This window comes from Crocodylus porosus, unplaced genomic scaffold, assembly GCF_001723895.1.
Source record: "Crocodylus porosus isolate Cpor-Errol unplaced genomic scaffold, CroPor_comp1, whole genome shotgun sequence".
Classification (NCBI taxonomy): Eukaryota; Metazoa; Chordata; order Crocodylia; family Crocodylidae; genus Crocodylus; species Crocodylus porosus.
Window position 1 is genome coordinate 20196479 of NW_017728951.1, and position 26574 is coordinate 20223052.

At 44.1% G+C, this 26574-nt stretch overlaps 2 protein-coding genes across 4 annotated transcripts; one reads left to right on the forward strand and one right to left on the reverse strand.

Annotated features, from left to right (window-relative positions):
• Nucleotides 1–258: 258 nt before the first annotated feature.
• On the forward strand, nucleotides 259–1122 carry BBIP1 (BBSome interacting protein 1). The gene is made up of 2 exons (XM_019556056.1): nucleotides 259–359; nucleotides 737–1122. Exons 1-2 carry the CDS (start codon nucleotides 314–316, stop codon nucleotides 895–897), a joined length of 207 nt encoding a protein of 68 aa, XP_019411601.1. The 5' UTR covers nucleotides 259–313; the 3' UTR covers nucleotides 898–1122.
• A 1835-nt stretch (nucleotides 1123–2957) lies between these two features.
• On the reverse strand, nucleotides 2958–20843 carry PDCD4 (programmed cell death 4). Of its 3 annotated transcripts, none has more exons than XM_019556055.1 (14): nucleotides 20743–20843; nucleotides 18464–18624; nucleotides 18042–18148; nucleotides 17004–17111; nucleotides 14600–14899; nucleotides 13964–14058; nucleotides 11001–11114; nucleotides 10573–10794; nucleotides 10158–10255; nucleotides 8887–9001; nucleotides 7739–7846; nucleotides 6677–6787; nucleotides 5687–5826; nucleotides 2958–3664 (listed from the first exon to the last, which is right to left on the reverse strand). In XM_019556055.1, exons 4-14 carry the CDS (start codon nucleotides 17044–17046, stop codon nucleotides 3604–3606), a joined length of 1407 nt encoding a protein of 468 aa, XP_019411600.1. In that variant the 5' UTR covers nucleotides 17047–17111; nucleotides 18042–18148; nucleotides 18464–18624; nucleotides 20743–20843; the 3' UTR covers nucleotides 2958–3603. The 3 variants fall into 3 exon arrangements, with proteins under 3 accessions (XP_019411600.1, XP_019411598.1, XP_019411599.1); XM_019556053.1 differs by having other exon boundaries at nucleotides 18042–18153; XM_019556054.1 differs by lacking the exon at nucleotides 18042–18148.
• Between the last annotated feature and the right edge of the window lie 5731 nt (nucleotides 20844–26574).

The following is a 26574-nucleotide window of genomic DNA, read 5'->3' on the forward strand; positions in this document are numbered from 1 at the left end:
TCGCCCAGGCTGCGCTGAGGCCGGGATCCCCGACACCCAGGGTTGTCCACACCCCGCTGGGGGGAGGCTGCACCCCTGAGGGCCCCGCCTACAACTCCCAGCGCGCCCCGCGCAAAACGACACCCCCCAACATGCAACGCGGCACGGACTACCACTCCCAGCGTGCTGCGGGGCGCGCCGCTCCCGTTGACGTCGGGAGTGGGACTGGCCGCGCATGCGCCGAATCCCTTGCGAGGAGGGCGTCTGAACTCGCCGCGCACGCGCCGTGACGCACTTCTGCCAGCCTGCGAGCGAGCCGGAAGGTGCCGCCGTCATGCCCGAGGCCCGCTCCGCGCTGCGGGAGGTGCTGCCCAAGCGAGGTACCGGGTCGCGGCGCCGGCCCCAGCCCCAGCCCCAGCGGCCTCGTTAGTTCAGTCAGATATTCAATTAGCTGGCTCATAGAATGATGATAACTAGATTCGGCGTTATTACATTAAACCTCACAGGGCGTACGTGTGTTCAGCGCCGGAGCGCCTCTGATTTGCTCTGCTCCAGCTGTCATCCCGGCCCCCTGCGCGAGGGGGCTTTCCCTGCTCCAACCCCCTTCTAAGAGGCAGGGTTTTAAGCAGGGCCTGTTCCCAGCGTTGCAGGAGGTTGCCAATGACAGGAGTTCCCCAAAACCGTCTATTGGGCAGGTCCCGACGTATGTGGCCTATGGCCACCTCGCACCTAAACCTCACTTCTCTTTCGCCTGCAGGCCAGTTGGCGGTCGAGGACGTGGCAACCCTGGTGCTCTGCAAGCCCAAACTGCTGCCGCTGAAGTCCATGACACTGGAGAAGCTGGAGAAGATGCAGCGGGCGGCGCAGGAAACCATTCGCCAGCAGGAGATGGCCCAAAGGGAGGAGCCACAGCAGTAATGGGGGGGGGGGGGGCACATCCCCACTTCTCTCCTACAGCAACGGGCACGGCCAGAGGCAGCATTGTAGCTCCTGTGCTGCAGCCTCTGCCCGCTCATGTAGCAATCACTGGCCAGTGTTAAAAAGAGATTAGGGATAATCTGAGTTTGCATCTTCTTGCCGTAGGTGTGGACTTTGAAAGTGCGGCTGGACCCATTGTGCTTGGTTTTCATTTGAGTTTTGGGGGTTTTTTTGACATAGAGCTATCTACCTAGTAGGATTATTTTTCTCTCTCCTTTTTAAGTAAAAAAAGTCTTTATTAAAGTTAATCCTGGCTTTAGAAGAGAGAAAGAGACAGTGTCTTATTTCTGCAACTCGCTGCTCAAGGCTGCAGTTTTGCAGCTGGTCACTCTGATGTGTTGAAGTACAGGTACTCCTTCCTCCCTTAAAGTCAACTCGTTATTACTTCGCTGATCTATTGGAAAACACGCTCGTTTAAAGCCACGCAATGTTTGGTTATAAATATTGTCTGGTGGCCGCCTGCTAGTAGGCAACTGCTGCAACACGATTAGATTCGCTTAACATTGGTTTGCTTAAAGTTGCATTTTTCAAGAACATAACTACAACGTTAAGCGAGGAGTAGCTGTCTTACACGCTCCGTCTCCGGCTAAAAGCCTTTCCCACTAGAAGGGAAGAGCACAGGTTCATAGCTACAACAGTCTTTAAGATGAGCAAAAATAGCAGGGAAAGGAGTGTACGGAGCTAGGTTTAAAATTGAATCCAGAAGGGAGACAGAGACTCAACTGCCTGAGGGTGTAATCAGTGGATGCAACCCAAAACAGTTGTCTGGAGCTGTGAGGCACACTGAGACTTGGACCAGGCAGACTGCATCCCTTGGTAGATTTCCTCCAGCCAGCGGCAAACATTGGAACCTTTTAGGGGTGGCGGCTCAAAATAACAGTGTAGTCCAAAGACCAGCACTGACTACTGCTGCAGATGTGTCAGCTTCACAGGCTGAAATTTGCGTGGCCAGGCTAGGCTGCTGCCTCCTGGCATACATCACATTTTTTGACCGTCAGATCACTAGGAGCCCTCATAGAAGTGAATCCATGCACCTCCCACATGCTTCTGACCTGTCTAACTAGTGCTTCTGTAGCAGATGCAGACAACTCAGACTCTTTATTTACTGAACTATTATCAGAAGGCACTGTCAACTCCACAGGTAGAGTTAAGATGAATATTATCCCAGTATCCAATTTTCAGCATTGTAAGTTTCAGCTAAATAGACATTCTGGAGAGCAAAAGATACTAGCAGACAACCTTAACAGTTTTAAGGATCTGAAGCTATTAATCTATATATGCCTACTCACCCAATTCACTCCCGCATTTCTTCTGTGAAGAAACGGTTAGACGAATGATTCAGGAGCTGTGGAAAATGTCTGTTCTCTCAAAAATAGGTTTATAAAGATAAATGAGACCTGTGTGTGGTGCATTTCATGATTGAAGATTTCTCTGATTTGAAAGTCCTCAACATTCATTAAAGACAAGCGGTCATCAGAATCTCAAATCAGCTTGGGTACATGTGCAGGTTGAGGTTGCACGGGCACTTCTCTGCTTTCCACAATGAAACAATGGCAGAATACAACATGCAGTTGTAATGCCCTTCTAGAGAGATCTGAATTTCCGCTTCATCTTAGTGAATCCATACGTGCATGTCTACGTCTAAGGCAAAGCTTGAAATCTGAATTCTAGAGCAGTGACAGATGAGTGAATAATAAGTCAGGCAAGAACGCTAGCCTTAAAACAGCAACTAAATACCACTTTCCATGGTTTACATACATCAAAAGCAAGGTAACTCATATAAGTTTAATGTAATAAATGAAAATATTCTATTTCTTTTGTAAAATGCAACAGGACAGCTGCGATTGGGTTAGATGTAATGAAGAATAAATGCTACTGGAGAAACTGCAGTCATCTTTACAGAAGTCTTTGGTAAAAAAAGAACTGCTAGTTTAGTTGCTCATTCATCTGCAGATAATGAACTTTCCAGAATTGATGATTAAAAACAGCAGAAAAATACCTTAACCAAGTGTGTTTTTTTTAATACATTCTACCAGAACTGTTCATTTTTCCAGTTATATAGAAAAAATAGATGTTCCAGCCACTATTTACTAGACTGGTCATTAAGACCAATCAGTATATACCCCTGGAAAAGACACATGCATCTGATGACCAAGGCCCGCCATCCTTTTTTTTTCCCAATTCTTTAAAACAAATAAACCATATTTTCCTCCCAAAGCACAGTATTTCAACAGCAGCAGCCAAAGGTGGGTCACAGGAGCTCCACTTAACCCCTTCTATAAAGCTTCATATAAACCAGTGATTTTACTACAAAAAAAAAAAAAAAACCTGTTCTTGAAGGAAAAGAAATGGCAGTCAAAGGACAATGCAGAACATGGAATGATTAGGTCAGAAACATACGGCACTTACAAAATGGTAGCTTATTTGAAGGCACCACCACAGATGTGGTTACTTGTTCTATTATATGCCCATAGAAAGGAATCTGATTCCTGAAGATAAATTTATAAAGCTATTTTAAATGATTTTTACCCCAAACAAGTACTTTTAAAAATATGAACTGTGCTAAGCAACTCTTTATGATTCAGTTGTAGAATATATATATTTTTCCCTTTAAACGTCTAAGGCTGTGGGAGTCCATCCTTATATTCAGTAGCTCTCTAGTTTGAAACGACCTCCATCACCTTCACTTACAAAACGCTTTCTTCCCCTGGGAAAACAAAAACAAAAACCACCATGTAAAGACATTATTAGTTTAAATGAGTTGCTCTTGGCTGTCCTCGTCCACCAGAGCTGAGGAGTCCTCACTTGCGTCACTACCTCCTCTGGGCACAGGAGCAAGATCACTTAACTGATCACCAGCTCCCTCTAACTGTCATATAGTTGACTGTTTGAGAGGCCACGTCATCCAACCGAGCTCTCTAAACAGAACACTTGACTTGCAAATTTAGGCTTTTCAAAATTTGCCTTGTATGCTTTTATCTTACTTCCTCCTCCTATAAACTTTCATGGGAACATTAGTACTTGTGAAAGATGCTGGCTTGATATTTAGGAGACTGAAGTTCTCCGTATATTCAAAAAGCAGGCTGGAACACATAGTGACAGAGCCTTTCAGAATATTTACTGAATTTTATTTTTATATTACGTGAGTTATTACATTATTTTTTTCCTAAAGTATAATCAATTTAACTCCTCAAAGACACCCCCAAAGGCAATTTTAAGTGCCAAGTGTATGGCTGGTGGCTGCCTGGGAAGAGGATAAACAAGATTTACATGCTGGATTTCTTGTCATCAAAAAGAAAAGCTGCTGTATTAAAAGCCACGTTGACGCAGCGCAAGTTGAAGACAATTGATAATCCCCCCCCCCCCCAAAAAACAGTCTAGATCCACACAGCACTTAAAATAGGAACTATGGGTATCTATAAATATACTACAGGGTGGGTGGAGGGGGCACACTTTAATTAAAGTGGTGCTGAGCCACTCTATTTAAACGTGCCTGTAGTATCATGTACGCTCAGCGTCCCGTGCTTCAAAATGGCAGCGGGGGTGCTTTAACTAAAGCTCATTCAATGCAAGTTAAAGTGTCCCTGCTGCCTCTCTCAAGTGTAGGAACACCAGATCCACATGACATGGAGGCTGCTGGAGTCTGCCAATTATAGCGTGCAATTAATTGAGTCTGCTCCGGCACATGCTAATTAGCACACGTTGGAGCAAAGGTCCATCACATGCATAGGTGCCATATAATCTGAAAGAGCAGAAGCCCAAAAAAACAAACCCTGGCTTTCTGAAAAGAGGACAGAAAGTATGTTTAAAGCTGTATGCTCTATAGGGTGCAATGGAAAAAGAAGAATGTGGCCACACAATAAACAGAACAAAACAAAACGCTAAACCACCATCTAAGCAAGCATCATCTATCTATGCCTTGCACTTAATGCAGAAATAAGGTCATGGGGTTGTAGATTATGTCACACTGCATATATCTACAAGGAGGAAAATCTGATGTTGGATAAAAATTCTTATTTCTGATATTTTCTTGACCTTTGATTGCTTTATTTAGCATCCTTGATAATGCTATCACAGCCACATCACTACTCCACTATAAGCATGCTCCCCACTTCTAAAATTACATTCCTTTTTTCCTAAAGTATCAATTTAACTCCTCAAAGACACCCCCAGAGGCAATTTAAAGTGCCACAGGTTGTTGGCACGACTGGAACCTCTGTTAGTGGCGTAACTCAGTGGAGTAGGCAGTGCTGGACCAGCACTGCAGGGCAATGGACACAACAGGCAGGTTTCACCCTGTAAACAGCAGGCCGAGAGCATGACTAGCATTTTGGATACCACTCTAGGTTCTGAGAGTGGGCACAACCTCTCTTATCTCTGTTTGGCTGCCAAAGCTTGAGCCTCTTTCTGCCCTGTTCTTTTCAAGCCTCTCCCAAGCAAGTCTTTTCTTTCTCACCCATGGCTCTTTATCCCAGCCCTATTCTCCCTACCTAGTCATGCCTAACCTTCTCATCCTGGCTTCTCATCCCAATTCTTCCCCCTAATTCTTCAGCCATCGTGTCTCCCCCGACCTCCTATCTCCACTTTTCCAGAGCTGAAATTCCCTGTCCCCATTAGCTTCAAATCTAAAATGTTATAAACCTATGTTTGGTTACTTAGTGAGAAGCGTTGGGCAGTCTTAATAATGACAAGTGCTATCACCATTCAGCTGAAATTATAAAGTACGTACCTAGAAGGACAGAGATCTCTGAGAGGTTTAGAAATGATACCAGCCTGGAAGCATTCTTCTACAAACCGCTCAAGCACGGAATAAGAGTGCGGCACATCCAGGTTAATATCTGGTATTTCACGATAAATTCGTTCATAACCCTGCAATGTCAGATTTAGAATACCGATTTCAATGTTTTGCTACACAAAACTTCCCTTTTATATTGTCAGAGCAAAATAATCCAAGCAATAATTCCAAGAAATAAAGTTTTTAATAAGACAGCTCAGTGGAAGGCTAGCACCATACCAGGCAAGCAGGCATATTATACCTACTAAATAGAAGAGCTACCAAATGTTAAGGCTCCTAAATGATGAGGCCAAAAAGTAGCCACAGTAAAGGACACATACAGCGCAGTCTTGTAGGTGGTGGCACGGAAAGGAAGACAATAGCTGTGAACTTGCCCTACTCCTCCCGTACAAGGCAGAAGAATTTGGGCATCCCTTCCTCAATACAGGCACTGAGCTGATGCAATGCAAGAGGGGAAAAAAAGCCTGCTAACAGGTACATATGTACTTCTCTTCTTAAGAAGGCTGGGGAAAATAACAGGTGGGTCCCCGTCTGCTCTGATAACATGCTTGCATTACTTGTTTGAGGCTTGTGACAAAACCACAAATAACTGATTTGACTAAATACATTATTTTTAAAGTCCATTGGAATTAACTCAATTTTGGCTGCCTCACTTATGAACATTATATTGCAACTTTAGGAGGAGTTAATATTTAATGCTTTCATTACATAATTTGATAGGTAGGCAAATCCCATTTTCTTGGCAGAACATGTTTAAGTATTCTAAACTTTGCAGGTCAACAAGGAATCACTGCCCAGAAAAAGTTAAATCAGTGGATCACCACCCATAGTTGAGGAAGATTTAAAATAAAACTGTCCTTTGAACAACCTGTAAATGCTTTTTTGATTTTCCATTTCATGTATACTTCTGAAAGACATACTTACTCTTCTCATTTGGTCCACAGTAATAACAGAAGATGTCCACAGGGATTTCAGCAAATCCAGCATCATTTTAAAGGTCTTTTCCCCAGTTGACTCCAAAACCATTACAACTGTCTAAAATAAATCAGGTATTTAACCAATGCTGAACATACACCTTGTAAACATGACAAATGAAAAATACTATGAACAAAGAACTATGCAGCTTCCACAGCAATACAGCCATCTGTCAAAACTACTTTGTGTCTTATCAATGAAAGGTACGATGGAAAGAGTCTTTGGATAAGGATACAAGGCATGAAAACCTACCATGGGTATTTGTTATAGGCCACCAAAATGGAAGAAGAAATAACAAAAGTTTCTGTACGATTTCTAAAGGTGCTATAAACCACATAACCCCAAATTCATGCATCAGAGCAGCATTACAGATTGCTGTTTTCTGAAATGACACATGCATGCGCTAGACACCTGTATGAAGAATTAAAATCTACTAGTAGAACTGTTTAGACCCTTCCTTGAACAAGTTTATAAAAAGAAAATTCAGCGCGAATAATCAGTAGACAGTATTATGATCTCTCAAAATTGGAGGAAGCAGCAGGGAAGCATTTAAAACTACACCACATAAACTAGGAACTAGACTAGAAAACAATTCTCCACTGACAAGGGATTGTTTATATCATTTAAGGGAAATGGTAGACACTGATTAGAACAACAATCCATTTGTCTGAAGTCTGGTGCAATAGCTCATGGCTCTGACACCAAGGGTGTCTTGATTTAGCAGAACTGAAGTATTTTCTTGCTATTCTCCTGTAGCAAGAAAGCCACATACAACAATATACAACTATCCAATAACTGACCCATTCTTAAGGCAAATCACTTAAAAGTTCCTGAATACACAAACCCAAGTCAAAAAGCACAAGTTTTACTTGCAGAAATTTAGCTATTCTAACAACATCAGAACTTAGGAAGTGATCAACAAATTCTACTTATGCTATCTGCATGCCTGTATCAAAAAAGCCAGCCCGCCTTCATTATACATAATCAAAAGGATTCTGATTTCTGTCTTACTTCGTACACAAGTTCATGGTGAAAGTGGGGTACTTCTAGTTCTTGAAGGCAACGTTCGGCTTCAGATACATCTCCAGAAAGCAAATATTCCTTCAGCAACATATCAATCTATTGAAATAAATAAATAAATAAATAATTACCCCCAACTACGAGGTAGAATTTAACAACTTGATAATTCATTAGTCTATTGCATCATCTGGCAAAAAAGTTACTCTTTCAAACTGCAACTATTATTTTCATAAAAAATAATCTTTAGTAGTGAGGACATTATAGCATGTTGATGCTGTTTATGCTAATCATGCATATACAAATGTGAAATGCTGTTTAATAGGTTCAAATAGTCATACCCATTTTAAGATGTCCAAAATTCAAGTCTGTTACTCACCCCCCACCACCAAGTCCTGTCCACCTCATTCACTTTTCATTACTTGCGGCAGTATTAGCATCCTCCAGGCAAGACTGGTTTATAACCTGAAAATGATAGGCTCCTTTCTTTAAATCCCATATTGATATCTAGAACAGTACTTCCCAAACTGTGGTTGGTGAACTACTGGAGGCTCCCTGCACCCTCTTTTCTGTTAAAAAGTTTGATGTTAAGTGTGCATAGTCATTTGAGAAGTGAGGGTTAACAATAAAATGGGTATCCAAAAACTATTTGGGATCCACTGACCTAAAGCGTATCCAAAGCTTGCTCCCTATCCTAATCAAGTGAGTTATTACGTTGTTTTAACCAATACCTTTTGAAAAGCCACCTTCATCCACCAGGCCAAAAAGAATATTCATTAAAATACTGACACCTTCTCCCTTTGAATTTCTCAAGGCTTCTCATCTTGAATGAGCTTACCTTATTTAGACTGTAAACTTATAAAACTGCAGTTACACCTCCGCATTCGTTTACTATATAAAATATACATGCATGCTTTTATGCCAGCACCAAACAATGTTAGAGAAGGCAGCTAGTTCAACTAATGTAATGCTCAATAGCTGTTGTTTAAATTAGACGCATGCACTTCAAAACAGTAAAACACCGTTTAGTTGCAAAGTAAAATATACTTCTTTCCTCCATGCTACTAAATCAGTATAAGCTTAGGTAGACAATATAGGCAGAACACCCCCCCGTAGGAAACAGTTTTGTATGAATTTGTTACCTCTTTAACGAGATGTTTTACAGATTGCTGTCCACCTCCTGATCCCCACACGTTGTCTATACGCTTTCCACCCTTTGTCACACTCAACAACACAGTAGCTCGGTCCAATGCAGCTCTATAAAGCAAAGGTGGCAGAGAAAGATCACACGAAAGAGAAAGGAAAATATAGACAACATTTGGTAAACCTTCTCTGAATGCTAAATGCAGTACCCTCTCAACATCAGAGAGGACTTAGAGCACATATTCCCCCACCCTGTCAGGAAAGGTTTCACAAGATAGGTGGGGCAATCCCACTGCACAGATGGCTTCATGAAGTGGCTGTAGGTCCCATTCTATAGAAAAAGACATCAGCTCACCATGTGCATATAGCAGCACATATGCCATTCCTGCTTAGATGGGTTGCTCACACTAAACTCAGTCAGCCCCAAAGACAAAGGCTCTGCAGGACACTTCACACCAACCATCTGGGAACTGGCATTCATCAGAAAACATCCCCGAGATCTTTTCTCCACCAACTTTCCCCTTAGCTGCAGCATAATCAGGCCGGGCCATGCAGCAGCGGCAGGCTACTGAAGTTCTCAAGGCAGGGCCTGAAACATTCCCCTCTAACGGGAATCCAATCGTGTCCTCCGCAGAGTAGTACAGAACCTGGAAACCTTCAGATCAGAGCTGACAACTGGGCATGTAGACCTTCAAAAGCTGTGCTAAGCCCAGATCACCTCGATGTGGGCAAATAGTTTCTCCACTAGAAGCATTCCTCATGTTTGGGTCAATACAGCTCAGGAACCTCTTTGAGGCCCAGCAATACAAAGCACTTCAGTGGAGAGGCAAAAACCAGTTGTTTCCAGTGACATGGGAATTGGGGACGCTTGTCAGTATACTGGGAAGCAGGAGGAGGATCTGGCTGTGAAAAAAAACCCAAAAACCTAGATCCAGATGGACTGCCATGTACCCAACTTAGGGGTACCCCCTTCTTTGTAAGCACCTGGGGGAGCATTAGTCTATTCAGCATTAATGAATTAACCAAAACATTAGTTAAACCTGGTTTAATAACCCAAGAGTTGAGTCAACTAAACACTACATAATACACTTTATCCCAAGGCTTAGGTTTAGTCACTTCAGGTTTCGTGACAGACTCCCTCTGGTAGCATTTTTTTTGGAATAAAAATAAAAGTGGCCACACCTAGTTTACTTTAAAACCCTAAATTACTGGTGTGCCTGGGTCAGCATTTAGAAATGTAAATTATAACTATAAAAAACAAATCGCTTACCGAGCTTGGACACAATCCACAGTGCCTTTGTAGCCATCTATGTAAGTATTACTTAAAATCCCATCTCCAACAGCTCTTGCAATAAACTGGCCTACCAACTGTGAGAGAAAATAAACATTTCTAATGCATATGTAGTTTCACACGCTCTTGAAGTGCAAGTTGTTTAGTTATTCATGCTTTCCTTAAATATTTTTCTTACTTTACTTTTTTTAATGAAACATCTCAAATGAAAGAGTTTGGGGAGCTAGCAAGGAAAGTAGAAAGAGAAATAAGTTTACAGCCCAGACTAACATTTTAAATATAGTGTGCTTTTATTTCATTATTCCATTTAATTTCAGACCACTGAACTGATCATCATCAACTACGGAGTTTAAAAGAAAGATTTTGCTTCTTGTACAAACCGTTACATGCATACCTGCGGTGCTCTGGGCGAATCCAATGCCAGCTCAGGTAGCTCTCTAAGAAGTCTATCAAATGATTTTTCGACATCAGTTTTGCTGACTACTGTTCCACAAAGGTCAGACAGGAGCTTAGATGTCATTTCCCTGTGACTAGCCTTCCCTTCCAGTGCCAGTGATACTGCCAATACTGGCACACTACATTTCATTTCACCAAGATGTAAATCCTTCAGCATCTCCTAAATCCAAGTCGAAAAAAATATTTCAACTATTTTGCACTAAAATTAAAGCTATACATGTATCACTACAAGAACAGAGAAGGATTTTTTGGGCACATTAACTGTACATTCATGTCAACACCTCCGTAATCTCAATCTCATCTCCAGCTCATTGTGGTTCACATGCAAGTTACAGTGTTTTTAAAAATGCAAGCTGTCTGACATACCGCAACTTCATTAGTATCTCCATGTTCAAAATACTCCTGTATAATTGGTGTTAATGTTTTTTCAAATGCTCTTTCATCCAGGGGTAGAACAACTGTTTCATAGACACAATTCTCCTGTTTAAAACGGAACAAAACCAAAAATTTGACATCCTTCTCTGAAAACTGCTCTCTCCTCCCCAATAGCAAGCCAGCCTGTTTTCCCCTCAAGTCACAGGTACCTGCATGGCCAGATAGGCACAAGCATGTAAAAACCTGCAAGGAGGAGAGGACAAGCCCTCTATTTTCAGCATGTTTGTCAGCTTCAGGCATTTCAAGGGGGGGGGGGGCGAAAAAAAAAAAAAAAAAAAAAGAAAAAAAAAATCACACAGCAAGACATCCTGAGCACCAGGGTGTAACAGTATAAACACAATATTAGTGCTTCCTCCACCTCATTGTTAGCTCATGGACTGGCATATTAATTATTCAGCACATAATATGCCATAAATTCAGGTAGAGACTGGTAATAAAAGGGGTTGAAACAGCAAACCAGTTAGCCAACAAAGCTTCCAACTAGTGCTAATTCAGGACAGTAGATGTACAGGATAGAACTTGTTAGCTTTCCAAAAAGCAATTATCCTGGACTCCCATAATTAGTCAATCCCAAAACAATCAAAGGGAAAGAGTGCATTTTGGAAAATATGTAACGCTGCCTGATACAGAAGGGAAAGAAGAAACAAGCTGGAAGGGAAACTACATCTGAAAGTGGACATTTGAGTACTGAAGAACTGAACCCTTCTCTCTGTTCCCAGTTTTATAGGACACCACAGTACTTGTCTTTTCAATATCTCTTTTTAGTTAGTAAAACATATCCCCTCAAGTTCTGGCATACAAAGTAGACAGTGGTATAAAGTGTTAGGAGAATCCCCCAATTTCCACTGCCAGACCCATTCTCTTACAAAGCGGATCATAAAGATGGATTTCCTAGATCTAATGTACTTACCACACTGAAGAAGTAAAGTCTTGCAACCCGGCATCTGATTTTATCATGGTTTACACACACACACACACAGTTTGTACAACTAGTATGTTTTCCTTGTGTTGTCAAACTATGAATGGGGGGGGGGGGCAGGGAATGCTGCAGACAGACTTAAGCAGAAAGCTGCTACTGGCTTTGAACTTGCATCTACCTACTATTTTGTATGCGACTATGAAGTTAATAGGCATCTTAGGCCCCTGGCATATGTTCATTTAAAAGGTACCAAGGGATTTGATCTTTGATCTTAACACTTGCACCTCCTACGATGCCACAAGTGTGTGACAGAAGGAGCAACTTTGGAATCAGGGATCAGATTCCAATCCCACCTTTTCTATTTGCCAGGGCAGGATCCTAAGCTCCCACTGCACCAGCAAGTTGAAAACTAGGTGCCTGCTGGTCCAGGGCTAGGGTAGACAAATCAGATGACTGATAGTCCTGCCCCCCAAACCTACCACATGTTCAATTTAAGGTGCCAGACAAACCATCCATTAAAAGACGTTCAACATTATTATACACCGAACAATTTTAAGGCTAGTCACCATTTTACAGCGCCTTAAATTGGGTTAATCACAGTATAAATGTAATGTGTGGAGGGGAATCTTATAAACAGCATCAGGACGATTAGGCTGTGTCCACACAAGCCGAGGTGTGTATTTGCAGTGGCACAATTAGTAGTGGCACAAATTGGTGTCACTACTTTGTGCTGCAACGCACACCCCTGCCTGTGTATTCTGCAGCAGGACACAGTGTCCAGCCACTCCATGTGCGGCAAGGGGGACTGGCTGGGGCACAGGGGCCTCAGTGCAGGGCTAACTGGCAGGCAGCCCATGCTGAGGCACCATGTGCCCCAGCCAGGTGGAGAGTGGCACATGGAGATGGGGGAGCAGGCAGCCCTCCACGCACTGCAGAGCCCCCGCACTGGGGCGCAGTGTGCCTCAAGAAGGGGGAGCAGGCAGCCCTGAGCTAGCCGATTCCCTGTCCTGAGACACACTGCACGGGGGCTCCACTTGGCTCAGCATGGAGGCTCTGCAGAGCAGCCCCCAGCATGAGGCATATGGAGACAGAGGAGCAGCCACCCTAAGGCTGCCCGCTTCCCCATCGAGACACGCTGTAACCCAGCCAGCCAGGGACTGGCTGGCCGGGGCGCACAGTGCCTCAGTGTAGAGGCTCCGCGGTGCACAGAGATGGGGGAGCAGGCAGCCCTGGACTGCCTGTTCCCCTGTCTCCGCATTTGTCTTGGCACACAGCACTTGGCATGCTTTCGCCACTTATTTCCTCAGGTTGTTTTGCTACCAGGAAATCCCGGTAGCAAATTTTGCCCTGGCACTGCAAGTTACCAGCACTGCACATGTTTTAACGTGCAACATGTACAGTTTGTGGTGCTGCAGGTTTGCAGCACCACAAGCTGCACGTCTGGATCTGGCCTTGGTGTCCAAGTACTGAAAATAAGATTTTTCTTCTCCTTGTTCTCAATGCCAGCGTCTCCCTCCAAAATATTGCTACAGCATATAAAGACCCTGATGCTTTATTGCAGAGACAATAAAAATACTTATAGACTTAGAGAAATTTCTCTGCATCCTTCTTCTAAAAACCAACCTAATCAGCGTTTTATATGTACGTAACAAGCTGAGAAGCCTTCTTCCTTTTATGTCAGGATCAATTATGCGGAATTAAAAAGCTTGTCCCTGCAAGCTGGAGGGCACCATAACCCTTATCTAACAAAGCATTTAAAAATGCGAAGCACAAATATTCTCACTGAACAAACCAAGGCAACCCTAACAGGCTACACCAGCCTTCTTCACTGTAACTGGGCCTACTTATATGCTTAGTTAAGGATATATTTTCATCCAGGCCAGAGTATTCAACATCTCGCAGGACCACGCTTCACAGCAATTAGACAACTATTTCTATCTTACACTTCCAGCATGTACAAGAAAAGCTTCCTTACCTGGTCATCATCATAGTTGGGATCTTTAACATCCACTTCCTCCACATCATACACTTGCCCAGGTGTTCCCCAAACACCTTTACCACCTGCACCACCTGGCAAAATGGGAGGCGATGGAGGGGGAGGAGGAAGAGGGACACTGTTAGTTTCAAGCTCCACCCAGTATTTCCACACTAGAATACCTTTGGACCCCAAGTACAATTTAAGTCTTTCAACATCTGCAACAGGCAACCGAAGGGATTGCATAACATGATTTTCCCACCATTAGCCATTGAGGTTTGCACTACTTTGATGAGAATGCTACAACCCAAGACAACGCGGGAAACACTGAAATACCTGTTAAGTTTAGAACAGCAATGTTTATGTTACTGCATCTTTATGACGGAGTATATCTCTGAACATGACAATCCACTAAGCGTCTATTATCTTAAAGAAATAGCTGATAATGCTTGGTATAAATGAATGGCATACACACTAGATTCCCCTATTATCACTACCTGCAGTTCTCATCCCAGTACTACTATTATACAGAGGAGAACGGAATGAAAGAACGGACAGTTTTAGAGGAAAATAAATTCCAGGAGAAACAAAAAACAACTTACACCATGGGTACCCTCCTTAGAAGGTTACACTAACCTTTTTTTGGTAGTCCCCGTCCCTTCCCAGATCGGGATCGTCTGTCCAGAAATTTTCCTTTTGGACTAGTTGGTACAGTGACTCCACTTTTCACTGCCTCCCCATTATCACTAACGGAGTCTCCTCTCCCAGAATCTCGAGAAGAATTTTTTCTCAAGCGTCTCTTTGCTTTAGCATTAATTTTAGCTTCACTGATGGATGATGTAGGTATCCAATTTCCATTGATTTCAGGCTTTATTTCCTGAGTGCCCCCATTTTCTTCATCACCAGAAAATGGAGTGTCACTTAAGTTATCCAGTTCTCAAGAGAGAAGAGACACAGAAATACAGTTACTAATCTTAAAGTTATCTTAAGTCAGGAAAAATGTTCATCTTGTTTAAGTGCTTCTGTTTAAAATGGAAAGCCTGAACTATAAAAGTTTAGAGTTAATGGAGAGCATCTGACCAAAGATAAACCAATCAATTTCCCTACACGTCCAAGTAGGGGAGGAAAGCTTCCCTTTTTCTTCCCTCCTTGAACTACACAAGTTCTTTGACAGAGAAAGAATTGAGGCTGGGAGAGCAACTGAAGAGACAGTTGCAATACAAAAAGAGGCTCTTTTATGAATGATGGAGCAACTGGAATTCCTAGTAGGCATGCAAGTGGTATAGTTACAAACCCTCGGCATACTCGCTTCTTCATTTAGAAGCAAACAAAACTACCTATGCAATAGGAATCAAAACCAACACTAGTACAACGCTCTAGAAAAAATGAAAAATTCATCTTCTAAATTAGCAAATCAAGATCTCCTTCAAGATAAGGAATTAAGTACAGACCAGCAGTTAAGGAAGCACTGACAGAATTAAGACGGCACGAATGCTAAAAAGAATACACAGAAATTAAAACTGGAAGTTGTGGCAGCGTCCTCTCTTTTCCCTTTTATCTCCAGGACATCAGCTAACCAAAGAAGATTCTCCACCACACCATCAAAAATAAAAATAAAGTGGAACACCACAATGTTCAAAAGAATATATTCAGACAGAAAATTTCTTTTCTACCTGGTAGAACTCTTAACATCTCTGATTTCTCCTTTGCCTGATGAAGGGCGTGTGTGCCCGAAAGCTTGCAAAGAAAAAAAAATTGCAGCTATTTAGCTGGTCTAATAAAAGATATCATCTCTGCCCCAAGAGTTTTGTCTGAAAATTCAATCACTTGACGCACCAATTGCTTTTGCACCTCAAAGGCAGTTCTGCATACTGGGGATTTGCAGCGTCAGGTCATTTAGTATTATTTTTAAATTTTTTTTAACACAGTGTCTACATCCTTATGTAGGCCAATATATCCACACCTGCAGACCCTTACCTACTTAGCCACTCTGGCAAAACCCATTAAGGTAGACCTGCCCTTACACTGTTTTTTCTCCTCCATCTGCAAAAAAAAAAAAGAGGTAGTCCCAAACTTGGAATTTACATTGGGCCCATACTGCATATCCTGGATCTCTGCACACTCCATATGAAAAGATAGGTCAGTTAATTACAGAATCAAAAGGTTTCATATAGATCACACAGTTGTTTAGAATAGCCTACTGCAGTATAATTAAGAAAACTCAGCTCTCATTTCCTCCTCCACTCTCTACCAACTAGTTTCAAATCATCTTATGCTGCTGGAAATATATATAATCCCCTTTTCTCCATTTTGTGCATTTTAAAAGCAGCTACACATCACAATAACCAATTCTGTAAAGAATAACCTCTTACAAAACAAAGTGTGTGTAAAAGAGTAATTCAAAGGATATGCAAAAGTACCAAATGTATGCATTATTTCATCTTAATAATGATTGGTACACCATTAAGCTGCATGTAGCTATAGTCCCTCTGCATACTCGCACGTTCATTTAGAAACAAACAGAACCACCTATATGCACTAAGAACCAATACTAGCATAACACCCTACCACAATGAAAATTAATCTTATAAATCAAGACCCCCTTCAAGAGGAGGAATTTTAAGTACAAATTGCTATCTTGCAATTCTGAACAACTAAACTTTACTTACTTTTTGGTCAAAGTCTAATGATTAGTTAAAGCATTTTCCAGTACCAAAAAACAAAGATGACAAAACCAAAGTCTTAATACAACATCTAAGTTGTAGGATCATCTATTCCAAGTTGGCAAATTCTATATCTGATCTTGCAACTTAACTGTTGCATTAACACTAATTATATTCCATTAAAAAAGTAAATTCTGAATTCCACTATTTAAATATATTGCTCCATAGCCACTCCCCTTACAGTAAACAAAGTTAATAGATTAGTTTCTAAAAACAGAGTTATCCAGCTTTGTCACAAAGATCCTTAAAAAGATCACTGCATGATGCAATTTACAATTAAGCAACTTCACACAGAGAATGCCAAAGCTATTTCTTACCTCTGGGGTTAACACAGTGTGTCTGCTCATTTTCTACTTCCATAGTTCTTTAACTGTACTTCAACTGAACTGACTGCGAACTGACGTTTTAATGCCTTACTTTCAGACCTGAACAAACAAAAGTGGGAAAGCTTAAGTAAAAATCAGTGCAATCATAATGAATATACAACTATATTTGATTTCTTCAGCAAACTACTTTCTAAAGGAATCAGACAGTTAAGCGCTGCACCCAGTGTTTTACATTATAGTTAACCATCTAAAGTTCGTGGGAGATTGAAAATGTAACATGAGAGAGCAAAAACAGCATGGAAGTATCCAGACCAAGGTCTGGCCTATACTTGAGGTATTTTTCTTTCCCCCCACCCCCTTTCATTTTTTTTTGCTTTGCAGATGTAGATATTATACTGGTAAAACCTTGAAAACTTTTCTGGCTGCATAACTCTTTACTTGAAAAATACTGTTGCTTGTACCCCCTGTACACCTCTGCAGGCTCATCCTTGGGAAGAGTGCTGACACCAATGTCAATGCACGGCAAGACATTACTCACTGTGCACTGACCAATCAGAAGCTCCACCACCTTTATTAAAATTTAGGCACCTATGCCCTGGCAAAGCACCACATATCCCAGTTTCAAAGCCACTAGTTTACATAATCCATTAGCATTCACCAGTTTATTGCTCCTCCCCCCCCCAGTACAGGTCCTCAGCCTATACAACTTATTCGTCATATAAACCTGTTTTCCAACTATGATTTCTCCTATTTTGCTGGGGGGACGGAGCAGGGGAAAGAAGGGCATGTCAAGGTAAAAAGTTCTTTCTGAGGAGATTTTTGTTATTGTCTCCTATCTTCTCCATTTCTTCCCTTCCCAGATGTTGCTGCTCTATACATTGCTGCATGATACCATCTCTTGCAGAGTTTCAGCATCCATCTCTTTTTTCTCCAAAGGGGATTTCAACCTGCAAGACTACTGTCTGCAGGTGAGTCAGGTGGGCTGCACACAAAGGTGCACTGGCTCCAGCAATCATCACACATTTTTACCTGCAAAGTTTGCAAAGTGATTCCTGAAATCTTGTGAAAGTTACTTCCACATGTCTCTGTCCCACGAGACTTCAACGGCTCTTCTCCTTTCCCCTTTCTGTCTGCTGCTGCCCTGCAAACAGCTTATTGTTAAGTGACAAGATTGTGACATCAAATGACATCACCCTACTCTCACCTTCCTTCTGGTTTTCCTTCAGTTTAGTTGCCCACCACACTCCTACCGATTAGAACAACAGTCACCAGTAGTTGATGGTGCAAAAAAAATAAAATAATAATAAATCCTTTTTACAGTAATTTGCTAGTGTGCATAATCTTCAATTTTCTCATGTCACATGACAATGTCAAACAGGTAACAACCTCATTTAATGAAGATATATTTTTATTCCCATCCCATCCATCATTTTTTCCTCTTTCAATCATACCTCAATCATCCAGTAGCTCTCCAATGTCCTCAAACACTTTTATTTTGTTTTGAATGTCCTCTTCTGTGGGTTACTCATCCAGGGGAGTCCACATATACTGACTAGCTTGCGCAATTAGTTTTTTTCTTCCTGGTAAAATGTTCCATCACAGTTGTTCCCTCCTTTAAAAACAAAAAAGGAAGTTTTGTTTGTTAAATACACCGTGGTTTCTCTCCATTTAAGTTGCTGTTAAAAAGCACTTAGAGAATTGTATCCTATACCAGGCAATAAAAGTAAATATTCACTGAGACAGATTGCATCTGTTTGACCATAAAACCACCTACTTTACTTTTATATACTGCCCTTCATTCATGCAGCTCAAAGTGCTTTACTCCATTTTACAGGTGGGAAGAGAGAGGCACAGAAAGGGGAAATCTTTTACCCAGGACCACCTACTCAGCTGACCAGTGACAGAACTAAGGTCTCCCCAGTCCTGACGCTTATCTGTTAGACCACAATGTCTCTCTCACAAAGACAGAAAAACAGTATAAAAAGTAAGTCCTCTCTAACTGTAGGAAACTGAGATATTGAGACCTGCCCAAGGAAATAAAGAGCTAGTATTTGAGACCATATTTTATCAGCCTTAATTCACAGACGTAACTAAAATGTACTCTTCCAGATGACTCTGAACTCCTGTTCTTTTAATTAAGCCATAAACACATGCTTTCCAGTGGTACCATGGCTAAAACACTGAATCATTTCTCTCCACCACGTGTCAATACTTCATTCTCACAGGGTTACAGCCATACTACTTTCCTGGGAAGTAGGCCCAGTATACTACAGACACAGGGACTATGCATCTTCCCCCAACATTTATAGCTAGTATTTAACCAGAGGGGCAGGAGGGAAACCTGATATGTAGGACATGTGGAAAGACAGAAGAAATCAAGTTTGTGTTTGAGGGAAACTGAAAAAAAAGAGTTCTCAAAGCAGGGACTTGTTACAATGGGTAAATCTCCTGCATCAAGATATCAGAAGGAAACTACTTGATACCATATTTATTTATTGCCACAACTAGCTTATAGCTGTAGAATAGCTTCCAGTATCCACAGAGACAAGTTCCTTAGAAGCCCAAATCAATCTCAATTATGAAAAGTAAAAAAACCCCACAACCTCCCCCCCATGCTACAGCACTGGAAGACACGAAGGCTCAGAACAAGTGTCACGGCTTCTTAACCTGGCAGGGGAAATACCATGCACCTGTGTCCGAGAAGGCAGTTTCCTAAACCGCTTCGCAGGACAACTGCTCTTCCGGCGTGGTTCGGCACCCCCCAAGGTGCAGCCGCTTTCTGCCCAGTTTAGGGACATGGGAGTCTCCCAAGGGCAACCAAACTCAGGGGCACCCGAACCCCAAGCCTTTGGGCTTGGGCCTGCACGTAGGACGCCCGCCAAAGGTTTTGGAAACATGTGAAGCCCCTGGTGCAGGCGGAGGATGTTTGCTGGTAGTAAGGCCACTTGTGGTTCTGGACTCTTAGATTTGGAATTAGTTTTGGCTAATTTGGCCTTGGATACAAATTATATAGACACACACACATATACATACATATATATATATATATGCACACACACACACATAAATAAAATGCATCTTTGCTGCAACATGAGGTTTGGGCACGACAGCCACAAACCCCAGCTGAAAACGGTGCAGATCTCCTTGGGGTCGGGGTCATGCTCTGCCCCTGCATTGGCCAACCCAACCCAAGGACCGGGCACAAGGCTTCCTCAGCCAATCAGATGCTATTTTTGGTTCAGTCGGGAGTCGTGACCGTTAAACGACTGAGGGCGTTACCTTGTCAGCGTCGAGTCAAGGACCGGGTTGATCGCAATACAGGTGCTTAAGCCCAAAAAATAAACCCGAGCGCCCAGACAGCTTGCAGCTAACGTGCCATAAAACAACGCAACGGACCAACGCAGAGTTGGCACCACCACTGCCCGAAAGCCGAGGGATTCTCCGAGGCAGAAAACCCACAAAACGCCATTTTCCCGGGTTGCGAAAACCCATTGTCCTTTGCTGGCACCCCAAAAAATCCCAGCCCCCCGCCTCTGCGGCACGCCCCTGACGTCACAGGGGTACCACGCCTGACGTCACCGGACCAGCCCAAGTTTGCGGCCGGATGCCTCCTGTGGAGGTCAGAGGTCGGGGGTCAGAGGTCACGCCCCTTTCCAAGAGGGGCCTGACCTGTCGACCCGCCGGCCCCCGCCCCACGAGCCTGAGGGGCCCCCCGGGAGGCGGTCGGTACCGTGGGCGGCGGTCGGTCGGTCGGCCCGTCCCAGCACTGCCCCGTCCGGCCCGGCCCCGCCGCCGCCTGCTCCGCGCTCCGAGCCGCGCTGCCCTGTTTGTTTTGTTTTGTTCTGCCCAGCGACACAGCCGCGAGCGGATTGGCCGGCTCCTCCCCCGCGCAGCCAATCAGAGCGCGGGGAAGGAGGGGGGGGGGGCAGGGGCGTTCTGCCAGCCAACCGGCGCGCTCGGGGAGGCTCCACCGCGCCGAGGTGGGAGAGGGAGGAACTATTGTGCTGAGGGAAGGGGGTGGAAGAGGGAGAAACCATTGCGGGCCAGTCCACTGGAGCAGGGGTGAGGGGGGAGCTCTGCCAGGCAGCAGAGGGGTCAGGGGCCTGATGCTGCATTGCCCCTTGTGCCTTCCCTGGAGCATCCCAGCTGGGGAGAGCCCTGCAATGCGGGGACTGAGGGCGGGGGCAGGGGATGCAGACCCTCTGCCCTGCAGCCAGCAGGGTGGGGGGGCACCACTGCTCCCTGCAAGCTGTGCATCCTCCACTGCCCTGTGGAGGGGCACGTGTCGATCCCCTTCCTCCACGCAAACTGTTTTGTAGCTGGCCCCTTTCAGCAGGAGCGCACGGCGGGGCACCCGCCCCCCCAGGATGAAGAGCAGCTCTCCCAGAGCCCTGGGCGCCCCTCGCCTGAGCGCCGTCCAGCAACACTTTCCAGCACGGCAGCAACAACAGCCACCTGCACCCCGGGGCAGAGAGGCCGCTTCGTACGTGCCTACAGGGCAAGAGCATGGAGGGATGTGACGGGGCGGAGAGGTCCGAGCCCCGACCCCAATGGAGAGAAAACTAAACGCAATGCCTCCTGGAAAAGCACCTTGATGCCTGTCTTTCCTGCCCATGTGCAGGGGGCTGGCCCTGCTGACCTGCATGGTCCCTTCCAGCCCCTGGAATAGTTTTCATAGTTAACAACTCTGAAACGATGAAAGGCCCTCCCTCATCATCGGGAACCAAAACCCGCTTCCAAAACCAGAGCGAAGCTGTTCCCCTGATGCATGCTTTGTTCTCCTCCCGCCGTCAGCCCGAGCTTAGCCCTGTCAGACCCCGGACAGAGTTACTTAACACGGGCACTTGGGGTAAGGGGCCATATGGTTTGGGTAAGAATGGTTTGAAGGGCAACCTGGGTGTCCTCCATAGCACACTGCAGCACCCCCCTCCGCCAAACTAGCCAGAGTACTTGCAAACGAGTTCCCCATCCATCGTCCCATTTAGGGCTTTGGTGATCAGTTTTCTTACTGCCTTCACCGACTCATCTTTAGCATTATTTTCTCACTTCCCAGCCTGCTTAACAAGCCGCACAGGAGCCAATATGAGAGGGGTGCATTAGATATACTTCAGACAGACCAATTTGGACCAGGCTGTGAAACCACAAATCTAAAGCACGCACAAATGATCGCGCTCAGGGCCAAGAGGCAGGAAGCAGCTGGGGGAAGGGAGTTATCAAAGCCAGGTGTCGGGAGAGACAGTCACGAAAGGCCCAGCCCAGCAGCGCAATGCGCCTCTTTTAGCTCCACTTATGCTGAGCACACTGAAAAGCGTCAGATTGTCATGCTGACTGTTCCCGTCCCCTAGTGCTCTGCCCACATAACCAGAACAACGAAACCAAGGAAACATTTACATCTTTTAAAAAGCAAATGGGAAAACAACGTGTCAGTGTGTTCGTCCCAATTTACGTGGAACCGGACTACAGCCCATGACGGTCACTGGGAAGATTGGGGGCAAAGCCCTTCAGCATCGTGCTTAAGTAGTTCAGCTGGGTTATAAATGGCCTAAATACAAGGTGTTTTTTTTTAGTTAATGCCAGCCAGGTGGCCTAGGAACATGGTGTTACGTTCCAAATGTAGATAACAGAAAGGGAAAAGTTATAGTCTGATCCCTGCAACTTAGTCGCTCCAGACTACATTCGGCCTTATCAGTTCTTTAGCCCTATCTTAACAAGGGACTTCTATTATATTCTGTTTCCTCCGAAGTCACAGTGCTGACCGCGTGGAAAATCTGATGGGAGATCTGAGAAAACAAAAAACCCCACACAAACACGAACGCGGATGATTTGGCAGATGTGACTCAGGAAGGTGGTCCTTGTGATCCTTTCCGACACGCGTGCATTTAATACAGGCACTTAAGATTAGCCACCTTCTCCCCATAAAACACATCTGTGCACACGCAGCTGTGACCTTCCCCAGCCTTGTTTACAGTACACGCTGTACCTCCTCGGTAGCCTATCTGCATTCCCGGATACCAGGCACCTGATCAGAAGGCCGTGCGTTTTTCATCAGATACTTTGCCCTCTTCATTGGGCCCCTCCTGAAGACTCCTTTAGCCCGTCATTTCTCATTCAGTAGGTTGCCACTTCAAGGGGGCCAACCAGGTACCTTCTGAACTGGGAGGAGGATACAAGCTCAGTTGCATTCGATATTCATTCTTCTGCCAAATGCACTTATTTAACTGGTAACTCTATCTGTTAATATGGCACAATTTGATTTTTAAAGTGCGGACTTGCTTTTCTCCAGCATTGTCTATGTATGCTCTAGAACCAAATATCCATTTTGTGAACACAGTGTGACTGAAGGGCCTGACTCACAATCTTTCCACTGACTGTCACAGACTTTAGTCTGGGTCTAGGTGAATGACAATAAATAAAAGTTGAAAGGGAGTGAAATCCCATTCAAAGGCTTGATTGCAAGAGCGTATTATTATTATTATTATTATTATTATTATTCAGGCAACCCTATCCAGTTGTTACCTTGTAAAGCACAGACGGCCGGAATACCCAAACCGTCCCAAATCAGTTGAGGGATGGAAAGAAATCTCTCTCTCATTTTCAAGGAAATATGTTCTGGCTTAAGCAGATCAGTCAGGTTTTAACTGGCACCAAGACAAGACTTTTTTCCTCTCACCTGCAGCCTAGCGGCCCTCTAGAAACATGTAAAGTAGCCTTCCAAAGTTAGATATAACAAATAGAAAGTAATTAGTAGTTGGTATGAACCCAAGAGCACTAACGTAACCAGCTTCCAAAAGCAAACTTTGCTGACCTGCGATAACCGTATGCGGTGCAGTTTGGTTTTTGTGATTATGAAAAGGAAATAATGCTTCCAGCTGATGCTTACCCCAAGGAGGAGAAACGGAGGTGGCAGAAAGTCAGATTGTTTCACTAGCCAGAACCTGCCAAAGAGAAGCCCCTTGCATCGATTCCCCCCGAGCCCGCTGAAGTGCGGCAGAGACTAGTCGAAAGGGTTCTGGGGTGCAGGTTAACACTGGTCTTTTCTGAACAACCAAAAACAGGGTCGCTACTGACAAGAGAACAGGAAGCATTTCCATGCGGGGGGAAATAAGGAGGAGGGAGTTTTCTTTTCTGCCGAATACCACAACTGGCAACTTTGAGATGGATCATCAAATCTCTCAGCATCCGCTCACGGACTTCCAGACGCGTAAACTGCCTTACGTCCAAGATGCGCTACTGAATTCAGAGAAACACCTAGGCCGTAACCAAGCAGGCAGATTTTCCCGTCTCAGTGACTACATTGCACAGCAAACACACTAAAAAGCCCCAGGGGAAAACAGGACTTTGCTTTCCTCCAGTTTTATAATTCAGAACAAATTCAATTACCCAAAGTCCCTTGAAAATAATCCCGTGGAAGCGAGCTCTGGCAGTCCTTGCTTCAGGAATGAAGCGTTTCAATCCAGTTGCTCTGTCCGGGGCTCCTTCAACACAAGTGTTGTTTGCTGCCTGCTTTATTTACTCGGGTGCTTGATAAAGCGGGATCCAGGCAAGACCTGCCCGTCTGCCACCTGTGACTCCCTTGCTTTTGCTCTTAACTCGGGGATTAACCAGTGCCGAGCAAGTTGCTTCCCAGCCCTTTCTCTGCTGTAGGTTCTGGTTGTGTGGCTGTTTTCAAACAACCCTCTCTCACGTGTTCAGGTCACCCACTGGGACCACCCATAAAATACACGATTATTGGCCAGCAACCCTCCAACAATTACAGTAGCTCTGCTCTCAGCTCAGGGAGCGCTACATCAGTGGGAGCCAACCTTTTTGGCTGGCATGCCACCCACACCCTCCCTGCGTGCCACTCCAGTCCCTTTCCCTTGCCTGATCTGCTGCTCAGCTTTCTGCTTCTTGCCCTGTGCTCCCTGCCTGATCTTCTGCTTTGCTTTCTGCTCCCTGCTCTCTCTCCTGCCTGCCCCTTCCCCGGTCTGCTGCATTAGGTTACATCCTGGAGGAATAATCAAGTTATTTCTTCACCTGGCCTCCATTTATAACTCCTTTTGAGGGTTACAAGTGGACTCCATCACATTGCCTCTTTAAATTCGATATTGAAGATTCTTGAAAACTTAGTATCTCTCAGACTTTATCCCGTACATATGAACTAGTAACATGAGAGCGCCACGTTGGATGGAGACTTCCCATAGCATTTCAGTGCACACAGCAGTTCCGGCTTCTCAACAGCTAGTCTACTTACTAAATAATTTCAAGAGTCGCACCGCCTTCGATGTTAACCAAAGAAAGGTCAGAATCAAACTCCCAGACACATCACCCGTCTGCTGTCTTTTAAATGCAGACTCCAGTTTTTTAAATGCAAGCCCTATCTTTTATTACAAACTTGCTTGGATGCACTGCATTTCTCTGAACTGGCCAGTAAACTCCTTGGATGAGGCCTCTGTCCAGTTATGTACAGCACTATGCTTACTAATAGGGCTATTACAATGCAATCCTACTGCTAATCATAAATACCATCGTTATAATCCCTCTTGAATCCTTTTTTAGCATGGATTGTTCCTAAATTCACAGCCCCACAATTTACAAAACTGACTTATCTGATGAACATGGAGACACTCAGGGTGTTCCACTGCTGCTGGAGGAGGTGCATATGTGCATATTTTTAATTTGGAAAGAAACACCAGAAAAGCCCTGGGTATGCTCTGTAATGCAGCAACAACTGCAGGCATGCCCTTTTGTATTGCACTCCGCATGCTATCTATTCATTCTTGTCCCAAAAGCCACAGCACTCATCTATGCGATATGCTCCTTATAAGATACCTGGGACAAATTAAAGTGACCTAATACAATCCAAATAATGACCTCAGTTAAAAGCTGGTACTAATGACACATGATGCTGTCTTCAGGCTATTTTTCCTTTTCCAGATTATTGCTGGAGAAAATCTTTTAGGAGTCACTTAGCAGAGCAAGTTACTGCCTAATTAATATATTATTTGATTAGCCGAGGTCTCATGATGTGCATGTGACCAGTAACTCATGTGCCAGTTGCAGCCGGTCTGGGTGTAGGATCATATTTCTATTGACAAGCGATTACAGAACAGCTCCCTGTTGCTTTACTTTTTCATTTCACTGGCAACGATTAACGGATCATTAATCTGAAATTGTGGAACTGCCAGAAAATCCAGTTTTGTCTCTTTGGGGAGGCAAAACCATGCGAGATAACCAAAAGGAAGGTATCTTCCTGCCTAGAGATCCCCAAGATCTGACAGTCGATGCCAAGGGGTTACCTGCTTGGTGATTAGAAACACAAACACACCTGTCTTTGTAACCTGCAAACTGCAACTAGAGTCAGTTGCTCAGTATAGAGAAAAAAATGTGAAGGCTCATGTCTTGGACCTGACAAAAGGAAATTCAATAGTCCTGATGCTCAATACTTTAATGGACAATTTGTTTTTTATTTAGAAATCATGAGACTTTCCAGGTTGTCCCGTAAAACGTGGAAGACACAATCTTGACTTTTTTGGTGTTCCTTAAGTGATGCAAAGCAGCCAACCCCGTTCCCACCCCAGCA

What these genes read in the sequence shown, in the direction of transcription:
- BBIP1 (XM_019556056.1), top strand. Translation starts at nt 314, where the DNA reads ATGCCCGAGGCCCGCTCCGCGCTGCGGGAGGTGCTGCCCAAGCGAG. An exon ending in GGAGGTGCTGCCCAAGCGAG is followed by an intron (nt 360 to 736) that starts GTACCGGGTCGC and finishes TTTCGCCTGCAG; the next exon opens with GCCAGTTGGCGGTCGAGGAC.
- PDCD4 (XM_019556054.1), bottom strand. Translation starts at nt 17,046, where the DNA reads ATGGAAGTAGAAAATGAGCAGACACACTGTGTTAACCCCAGAG. An exon ending in ACGGGGACTACCAAAAAAAG is followed by an intron (nt 14,059 to 14,599) that starts GTTAGTGTAACC and finishes CCATTTTGCCAG; the next exon opens with GTGGTGCAGGTGGTAAAGGT. An exon ending in GTGGATTGTGTCCAAGCTCG is followed by an intron (nt 9,002 to 10,157) that starts GTAAGCGATTTG and finishes TTTGCTTTATAG; the next exon opens with AGCTGCATTGGACCGAGCTA.